The sequence below is a fragment of the Aquila chrysaetos genome, chromosome 7 (assembly GCF_900496995.4).
Source record: "Aquila chrysaetos chrysaetos chromosome 7, bAquChr1.4, whole genome shotgun sequence".
In the NCBI taxonomy this organism is placed as follows: domain Eukaryota; kingdom Metazoa; phylum Chordata; class Aves; order Accipitriformes; family Accipitridae; genus Aquila; species Aquila chrysaetos.
In genome coordinates this window covers 39355880-39366534 of record NC_044010.1, presented here as the reverse complement: position 1 = coordinate 39366534, position 10655 = coordinate 39355880, and the positions used below count along the sequence as shown (strand labels likewise).

Below are 10655 nucleotides of genomic sequence, written 5' to 3'. Positions count from 1 at the left end.
CCCTGACAAATCTTCTTTTGCCTGTTTCTACTAGCACAGTGCTCCTGTACAAATATTTAACAAACACGACATTGCTACAAAGCGGTATTGACACAGGTATGATACGATGGGCCCACAGCAAAGAGCACAAACTGCGAGTGGTGCAACGGGCCCTGTGAGAAATCGCTATCGGTAGAGTTTGACCAAGGAAAAGCTTCGGTGTCAGCCCACGCCAAGCCCAGCCCTGGCTAGGACAACCAAAGCGAAGACTTTGCTTCTTGGTTTTCCCTCGTTTGCACAGCAGCACAGCTCGCTCTCTGCTTCATACGCAGAATGTATGTTTCTCTTCACCTTATTTGTGGGACTGAGAGAATCTAACGCGAACGGAAGATGCTGTTTAACGTGAGGAACTTCTTCAGGATGGCAAAACTAACAGGGACCAGAAAGCAGCTGCTGCGACAGTTTTGGTAAGCTTATCATTTAGTTTTGTCTGGCGTTCAGTGACATTTAGTCAGAAACCTGGAGACAAAAGCAGCTGAATCCTGTGAAGGAGTCAGTGTTTCAGAGAAGGGTGCTTTCTTTTCTGTATATTTAGTGCCCTTTTGCCTCCCAAGGCAGCAAGTTATACATCTTCGGCAGGCTGGAGGATTTTCCCTTTTAATGTCTGTGAAATGCTGTTAATTCTTTCTGTGGGATTTAGCAGCAAAGTCAAGAAGGAATGTTTCTTCTTGAGGTCAGCATACGCTGCAGGTACTGTAATCAATAAATAACTATCTGAATAAAGTACAGGAAATTCTTATGCGTTTAGACAATTATCATGGCTAGTACCAGGGGGGAAATTCTCTCCTTGAAGGTGCAAGGTGAATCTCTACCTCGGTATTTTTTTGTCTCTATATACACTGGAGGCGTGCAGGAAAGCATGATGTGATATGAGGTTCGAAGTTAACGAGGTAGACCTGGCTCCGTGACCTGGCTTTGGGTTCTTTCTTCAGCCACATAGACGTGTCTGTGCCCCGTGCCTTCACACCTGTGTGGCAGTGTTTCAGTAAGCTGCTTCTCATAGAATCGTTTAGGTCGGAAAAGACCTTCCAGATCATCGAGTCCAACCATCATCCATGCCCACTAAACCATGTTCTGTAGTAACTTGTCTACGTGCTTTTTGAATTCCTCCAGGGACGGTGACTCAACCACCTCCCTGGGCAGCCTATTCCAACATCTGACAACCCTCTCGGTAAAGAAATTTTTCCTAATATCCAGCCTAAACCTCCCTTGCTGCAACTTGAGGCCATTTCCTCTTCTCATGCTTGTCACATCTCCAGAATCAGGTTAAAATTAGACTTGAAACTTAATTCCACATCTTCCTATGGTTTTATGTCAGTGTCAATAAGAATAGCATTAACAGCATTATGTAACAAATTATTAGTGCTAGAAGACAATATATGGGAGTTTCACACTCACAGGAATCCTAATATGCAATAAGTCAGTTTTATTTATCATTTCTACATTACATCAGATGAAAAACAAATGTTTATCCAAGTTCTGTGATTTATTTGCTACAGTTTTAAAGTGGTGATAATTTTTTTATGGATTTTGGGTTTTCACTGCTGGCAACTTCCTCTGCTAGATGATAGAAAAGCAAGTTTGGAAAACAACTGCAGTAAAGCTGGTTTTCCAATAAAAGTCATCCAATTTGTTAAGCTTCCAACATAATGTTTGTTATTTTTAGGGTTTTTTTTAACATTATATCATAATGTTGGCGTAAGATATCACCACTGTCTATGAGCATTACAAGTTAAGCACACTGTGGTTGATACTGCAGGATAACCTAATATCTATCAGTCTGTGCTAATGGTCCAAAGCAATTGCTGTCCCTGCTCAAAAAGGAATAAGCCAACTGCTTGACCATGCAATTCTGCCTGTTACATTTTAACTTTGGTATGTTGTCTCATGATCCTTCTCTGGAATTTATTTGTCCACTTCTGCCTCTTTCAGAGGATGTGGACAACAGGGAAGGGAACAGGTTTCTTGGAGGTCATAGCAATAAAACAGAATGATCATGGGAACATAGAGGTCAGGAGCAGACCTCTAGTCCAACTTTCTGCTTGTAGCCTGACAACAGCATATGAGGTCAGCTATGTCTTTGCTTAGCCACGTCTTGAAAATCTCCAAGGATGGTAATTCCAAATCCTCTCTGGGTAACCAATTTTAGTGCTTCACTATCTAGCAGTGCAGAAATTAGAGGTGGATATTTCTCAGTCCAATTCTCAATCATGCTGAGTGGTAAAACAAGACCAATGAACAGAAGTTTTTGCTTGGCAGGTTGAGATTAGACAATCTTTTACTCCGTGGAAGGAACTGTAGGCTGCAATTAGAAACTCGAGGAGCAGCACCAAAGCTGCTCTGGAAACAATGCAGCAAAGGAGAGTAGAGTGAGAAACAGCAAGCAATTGCATAGATTTTAAAATAGTACAAGTATTTTTGTGTTCCCCCAAACTGGATAGAGTAGCAAACCCCTGTTCTGAAAAATGATAATAATAAAAAAGTTGCAGTTAGGATACTAATTTCCTTCAGAATATACACATTGAAGTTAGAGCCAATCCCTTGAATATCAACTAAGAGCCTCAGTATTCAAGGCTGGATTTCAGTAGCTTACCTTGGTAGGCTGTTTTTCATGCTATGGTGGAAGCTGCCTGACCCATGAATGCCCAGCCTTTCTTATAATGTCAGGTATACTCTATTCTGCAGCTGTTGAATGTAGAAGTGCAGGGAATAATTTTGCTAGCTCTGTAACACACACTTCAAATTCAAAAATGGGGCATTTGAATGCTTCCAAACTGTTTCTAGGTTAACTCAGGTTGGAGGCAAGCATGGGGACAGAAGGATAACACTTATAGCAAAATATGTAACTTTATTTTACTAATCATTGCAATGCTATGAAGGTTAGTCTTTATGGCTTGGAGATGTGCATTATTATTTTAAATGGTACTGCTACAAATATTTATCACTTAACTCACACATACAGTTCAGACTGTATTTCACTTAAGAATCAATTTTCAGAGATTCTCCAGGAAAATAGATGGGCAACATTACTCTAAACTTAGAAAACAAGAAATCCACTCCCTTATCTGGGTGGTACTACAGAAAAGTCCAGCCCATCTGCAGTTTGGGGGCTTGTGCAGAGACTGGACTCTGATGGTGCACATTGATGGGGATCTTTGTGGTGCTTTGGCTTAGCTTAGTGGTGGATCCTCTGGCAGTCTGCATAATCTCTGTAACACATTGCCCTGATATATGATGGCATATACTGCGTTCCAGCAATATTAATCTGTAGGGCATGTGCATGGGCTACTTCTTCATACATTCTCCATGTTTCCACTGTTACACATAATCCTTTTCACTGTGAAAAAAATCTGCTTAGTAATGGAGGTGGTATAATGTGTATCTAAAGCACTTTTAAGGTGTCCGGAAGGAAAACACATAGTATTTAGATATCTTCAGTTAAAGAAAAAATTCTGCTATATGATTTGAAAAGTTGTGCAGTTTGTACTGTGATGTCAAACGGACAGTAATAATGTGTGGTACCATTCCCTTAAGAGCTGCTTTCTTCCTCCGGTTTCAGTTGGAGCCTGTGCCACAAAATTCTGCAGAAAAAGTCTTTTCTTCCAGATTTAACTAATAGAACTCCAAAATCTTTAGAAGCCATAATAGGCCTATCCACTACCAGGGCTTTTATTCATTGGAATGAACAGAAATTCTGGGGTTTTGCTCTGAATTTTCCTAGCTGTGGGCTCCAGGGCTTGGCTATTGGCAGGTGCTGTAATGGAGCCTGGCCTCAAAAGTGAGCTAGAGGGAAGCCTACTTGGGAATACAAAGCAGAAGCTGCACTCAGTCCATTTGTTTGCATTGCTTTGGTCTCCATTTCATCAGATCAGTCTAAAACCGCTGCATTTAATTAAAAAGACATGTTTAGCTTGTACCCATCCAAACCTTAGCAAGAGTACAGTGCAGGCTGTGTTATGCTAAGGAGCGCTGTAGGTACAGTGTCAGAGACAGGGCTAAGCTGCCACTCTCCCTTATTAAGCCCTTCCTTTCTCTGTGGAAACACAGGCTTGTGTGTGACTTTCATTAAGACACTTCGTCTAAGCTAGGGGAAATTTGATCATATAACTTCTGTGGGTGATTATCAACATCCAATTTCATGTGACTCTGAAGTCGTAAATCTGGCTGGAGGCCAGAATACACTGAATAAATAAACTGCACATGCCCAGAACATCTCGTGTGGTACGAGAAGGACCAGAGCACATGGCTATTTTGTTGGGGTTTTTTACCCTTTTCCGCAGCATAATCAAGAGATTTCATACACATTTATAAAAATGCCACCATTTGTATTGGTGGGGCTGAAGCATGGCAAGTGTCTACTCATCCACAAAGCACAAAGGAGGGAGGAAGAACACCGCCATCCGTTCCTCGTATTCTGTGCCCCCAAAGGGCAGCTTTGAGGTCTACGCGTAAGCCATTTCACCAAGCCCTGAATGGCTTTATGCATTTGGGTTTATTTGATTAGGCAGCATGCAGGCAAGTCATATGCATATCAGAAGGTGAAAGAAACTACATCTAATGTACAGTTTATAATACAATTTGAGACACTGTTACAGTGGTGATTGATATAGTACATAGTGGCATGTTGTGTCTGACAGTAAAAGTTATTTAAAGTAATTAACACAGTCCATCAAGCTGATCCAGCTGGGTCAAATGAAGGAAGTGGGAGAGATTTCAGTACAATTTAGCGTTGAATGACAAAAAGTGTATATTTTTTACTCTTTTGACACAGGTATGGGCCACCAGCTCAGATGAATGTTCATCTGAAAGGTCGTGACCTCCTTACTCTACAGAACTACACAGCAGATGAGCTGAAGTATTTGCTGTGGATGGCCTCAGATTTGAAACAAAGGATAAAGCACAAAGGAGAGGTAAAGTGCTCTGTCGTTTAGGTCACTCAGATATTGAAATAAATATTGTTCTGAAGAATATTGGGAATGAGCCGTTCAGCTGTCTTGTCCTAAACAACATCACCTGAGCTCTTAAATACTGTAAATCATGGGCTACAAATCAAAAAGCCTTCCTGTAAAGTGTTCCAAGATATTCTTTAAATACTTCAGAGGACTTTGCAAGTGAGAAGGTTAAACAGCTTTGCACAGCTAACTCCCTGTTGTCAGCTAACCCCATCCATCGACACATGGTGTACATGCAGCACTAAATGCAGGAAATGGAAGACACTTCCCTGCATGGGATTAAATTAGTATCAGAGTTCTCCTTAATACTAGCTCAAATTCAGTGCCAAAATGCACTTGCTTTTTGCCCTTAGAATTACTTCTTTCCCTTTAACCTTTCCACTGCTAATAAATTCCTTGAACTGCAGGAGAACAAAGCTATGGTTAAGAAAATACCTGTGTAACTTTTCTAGTGCTGAATTAAAATGTGAAAGAAGTATTTCACACTGTACAGTGTATAATGACTATAAAATTGAAATGCCTTCAATTTTCATGTTCCAGTATTTGCCTTTGATGCAAGGAAAATCTTTGGCCATGATTTTTGAGAAGAGAAGCACGAGAACAAGATTATCTGCAGAAACAGGTAGATCTGAGCAATGGCACAGTTAGATTTTATGTGAAGTTGTATACTGTGAGTATGTACTGAATAACGCTGCGTAATTCTGTATTTAGCAATTTCTACTCCGGAGAAACCTAAAGTTTGAAAGCAAAAATAGGAAAAGAATGGTAGCTAATTGTGTTTCACCTTGCATATTAATGTCACAAGCACATCGCTTTGGTCACTGAAATTTTGCCAGATCATTCCAAAACATGATAGATCAGAAATAAAGTAACAGACAGAAGTAAGCATTTCTGGTGTAAGCTCCTAGTTGTACTGGCAAGATGCACATTTCATAACATCTATTTTAGTAAGCATCACAAATTTAATTCTGTGCAAGCTCTAATAAGTATTTTTCTAATGTATTATGCATTACTGTTGTCACATTTCAGAGTATGTGTTTAGGCTGGGAATCATAGTAATGCCTTGATATAAATTAGGGAAAAAAAATAACGTGATTACCTACAGGGGAAGATAACTTCATGGAGAGACTTCAGGGTATTAGCCTAATAAGATCAGGCACTGGAACATTATTCTTTTAGGATACAGTCCTGCAAACACTGAAACACATACATATCTTTATTTACATGGTAGTTTTTCTGAAGTCAGCAGAAATAAATCATTCATGTGCTTGCATGTTAGCAAGGAATAACTATGAACTGGTGGTGCATCAAGGAAGGAGAAGCTTGCCCTTCCCACACTTAAGTTGACCCAGCATCCCTTAGGCTGACTTATCCCTAGTGAAGGGACAGGAAACTTGTTGAGTAGTCACATTTCTTTACAATGTGTAGGGGATAAGGTAAAAATAATGGAAGGAAGAAGCAGATACATTAACTGCCAGCATTTCTGAGTTTGCCTTTGTATCCTCTGGCACAGCCATTTACCTGCTGATCCTGCTCTTTATGCAGACTTCTTGTTGCTTTCTCTTTTCTCCAGATAAGCAGGACTTATGAATGGGTTTCTCTTGTGCATTCCTTCTCTATGAAGACCACCCACCTTTTAAATTCAGAGTTTTTAGTCCAGTTTCTAGTTGCCAGCCATACTGGTACATAGGCAGGTAATGACAAATTCTCTGAATCTGTTTATCCTTCATGTTTCTCTATTTAGAGGGAAGCACTATTTAGTCCTTGGCTGTTGAAGGAGGTTATGGAAGGAGGAAGCTCAGGAAAAGTTCAAATGAATTAACTTAAGGATGGGAGTTAATGCACATAAATTCATCCAAGAGGGATTAAGCTCCAGTGAAATAAACCCAATTTATTTCTGAGTGAGAGCTTCCACAAGGGAGTTTAGTGCAGTTTAACTTCTGTGTATTAACTTCATACCTTCAGTTAACTGGTCTTAAGTACCCTAAACCTAAGACTTTGTTTCAAAGGCAGACTCAAATTTTTTCTGTCCATGGAAACTCTATACATTTCGCCTGCTTTTTAACATACATGATTTCTCCTGCGGATTTTCTAACTCAAAACAAATGTGGGGTCACATGTGTTCCTTTTAGCTAAATAAGCTAATTGAATACCAATTTTCTAATGTTCAGTGAAAGTGGACATTGAAGTGGGTTGGAGTGTTTATTTATAAAATACCTGAGTCATCTCAAATAGCATTTCCCATGAGTTGCACCTTCAATATCTTGGAAGAGGTCACTTGTGGGACAAGGTTCTGGTGATGAGATTAATCTAAACAAACTTTGCAACTCTCAGGAACAACTAGATGAAAATCAGTGGGTTTCATTATGAAGAAGTAGAGAGTTGAAAAGCACTGATTACAAAATCTGCTTTGTGCAGTGTCTAGGAGATTGTTGCCTTATATTAACACCACAGAAGTCTTTTCAGAAGTCCTGCTGTCCCTATGCCTATAAAGAACACCATTACTGAAAAATAAATAAACAGAATCACAGAATGGTTGAGGTTGGAAGGGACTTCTGGAGGTCATCTGGTCCAACCCCCCTGCTCAAGCAGGGTCATCTAGAGCCAGTTGCGCAGAACCGTGTCCAGAAGGCTTTGAATAGCTCCAAGGACAGAGACTCCACAACCTTCTGGGGCAACCTATGCCAGTGCTCAATCACTCTTTCAGTAAAAAAGTGTTTCCTGATGTTCAGAGGAAGCCTCCCGTGTTGCAGCTTGTGCCCATTGAACCACTGAAAAGCACCTGTCTCCATCCTCCCTGCACCCTCCCTTCAGGTATTTATATACATTAGTAAGATTCCCTCTGACCCTTCTCTTCTCTAGGCTATGCAGTCCCAGCTCATTCAGCCTGTTCTTATATGAAAGATGCTCCAGTCCCTTAGTCATCTTCATGGCCCTTTGTTAACATAGACATACTGACTCTCTCCAATATATCCATGTCTCTCTCATACTGAGCAGCTCAGAACTGGACACTCCAGGTATGCCTTCACCAGTGCTGAATAAAGGATCGCCTCCCTCCACCTGCTGGCAATACTTTGTCTAGTGCAGCCCAGGATACCATTTGCCAGCTTTGCCGGTAAGGCACACTGCTGGCTGATGTTCAACTTGGTGTCTACCAGGACCCCCAGGTCCTTCTCTGCCATGCTGCTTCCCAGCTGGGTGGCCCCCATCATGTACTGGTGCATGGGGTTGTTCTTCTTCAGGTGCAGGACCTTGCACTTCTCCTTGCTGAAGTTAATGGGGTTTCTGTCAGCCCATTTCTCCAGCCTGTCAAGGTCCCTCTGGATGGCAACACAACCTTCTAGCGTATCAGCCACTCCTCCCAGTTTTATGTCATCAGCAAACTTGCTGAGAGCACACTCTGCCCCATCATCCAGATCATTAATGAAGATGTTAAACGGGACTGGACTCCTAGGGTACACCGCTAGCCACTGGCCTCCAAATAGACTTTGTGCCACTGATCACCACCCTGTGGGCCTGGCTGTTCAGCCAGTTCTTAACCCTCCAGGTAGACAATACCCACTGCTCTCCCCTCATCTACCAGGCCAGTCATTTCATCACAGAAGTTTATCAAGTTGGTCAAGCATGACTTCCCCTCGGTGAAGCCACGTTGACTACTCCTGATGATTTTCTTGTCCTTAATCTGCTTGGAAACGGTGTCCAGATTAGCTGCTCCATTGCCTTTCCAGGAATCAAGGTGAAGATGACCAGCTTGTAATTCTCTGGGTCCTCCTTCTTGCTCTTTTTGAAGACAGGAGTGACATTTCCTTTCCTCCAGTCTTTGAGCACTTCTCCCAGTCTCCAGGATCAATCAAAGATTATCAAAACATTAATTTATAATGCATTGTAAGAGAACAGTTGATATTTGTGGCTTTTCCAACATACTATGCCTCTAAACTGTTTTATTCTGACGACATTGCAACTGTACTGAATAATGTACAGCTCCTTGTGGTATAATTCACTGCCCCTTTACTCTCCTGAACAAATATAATCTTGCCCTAATGCATATTTCTGAAACCTGTATTATTTTACCATTTCTAAGAGTAGTAGTGGTGTTGTAAGTTTAATGAAGAACTACAACTAACTTCCATAGGGTATTGGCAAAGCAAATCCAGTTTTGTGGAGCCTACTAGATTTATTGCTATCACTGGCTATTATATTGGAAAATGTGACATCTCTGCTATTATACTGGAAAATGTCATCTGTTTGCAGTCAGAGTCCCATACCCATTCTGCATAAAATCTTGTGTACTTTTTGAAAACAAAGGTATTCCACATGGTCATATATTACGTGTAAAATAAACATCCTCAGGCATGGCATAAAGGTGAATGCCCTGGTTTTGTTATAGCTTTGGTGTAAAATATTCTGATTGTCACTGTTGCTTTTAAAATATACAGCTGCAGTTACATTTCAGTGAACAAGTCATAAATAAATCCAACCATTTCAGAGATGCTGAATGCAGACAATATGTCACAGGGTAAAAATGGAGAGGAAACAATACAGGCAGAAAAGCTCTGTATACCTTCTTTTGTTGTGCACTGGAATATACAAGGTCTTAACAGCTTTACAGGGGTTCACTGCCACTGGCTTTAGTGGAATTACTCCCAACTCACTCCTCTTACACAGCAAGATGAGAGAAACATGATGTCCATGCCTGAAGACTACTACATACTGTCACAGAAATTGCATCACTTCATATATTCCAATATAGTGGGGATGGTATTACATGGCAGGAGTACAGGGTCTGGTTTTTGTTGGAATGGCTAGTATTATTTAGCTTGGCCACGTTACAGGGAGGGCAAGAGTATTCTTTTAGCTTACTCTCTGGTTAGGGGGGTAGCTTTAAAAAACTGCTTATGAGTTTTTAGGCTTCTACTTTAGGAATATTCTTGTAATTGCTGCCTAGAAGAGTTCTTTGTTTTCAGTCTAAACTGAAAAATACTTTCTATGGCAGGCAGTGAGGAGACTAACAAATCCAAATCCAGATGTCTTGAAACATAAAAAAGGATCCTCCTTCCCTTGAGTTTGAGAAGATGGCTGTGTATGTCTCCTGGTGTTGGCAGGGCAGCCCCACAACCATGTATCCAAGATGTGAACCAGAGGATTCACTTTGGCCCACTTACTTACCCAATGTAGCAGGGACAGGCTGGAATGGAGGTCTAACCTATGTCTGTACAACCACCAGCACTCATGTCCTACATGAAAGAGTTTGCATAAGTGGCCTCAATAGTGTGCCATAGCCTGAGGCATAAAACTGTCCATTTTTGAAAACTAACAGTAGTGAGAAGTGTGGACAGGTGATAATAATCTATTCTGGCTCTGCAGTATGAACATTTAATACAGTTTGTTGATGACACCAAGATTTGTATAAACAGTTAGCATGTGGCTTTGGATATGACTAGCTTGTGACAACAAAGCGGATTAGATCTTCCAGTTTAACACAGCACTCCCATGTGTGCTTATTTGCTGAATTGGTGCCTGCATATCTTCAAAAGCCATCTTTTTTTAAAATTTCTACTAGTAGTCTGGATGAAAGAATCTGAAGCAAAGATTCTGTCTCTGCATCTATATACAAAGGTAGAGCACAGAGCTTCTGTATTTCCAGATGGAAAGTTTTGGATGGAA

The 10655-nt window shown here is 40.9% G+C and overlaps 1 protein-coding gene across 1 annotated transcript in view; it reads left to right on the top strand.

Moving 5' to 3' along the window:
- Positions 1–369: 369 nt before the first annotated feature.
- Positions 370–10655, top strand: part of OTC (ornithine transcarbamylase) — a 31714-nt gene continuing 21428 nt past the window's right edge. The window contains exons 1-3 of the mRNA XM_030020338.2: positions 370–446; positions 4811–4949; positions 5532–5613. Coding sequence (XP_029876198.1) covers positions 370–446; positions 4811–4949; positions 5532–5613 — 298 coding nt within the window. The remainder of the gene's footprint in view (positions 447–4810; positions 4950–5531; positions 5614–10655) is intronic.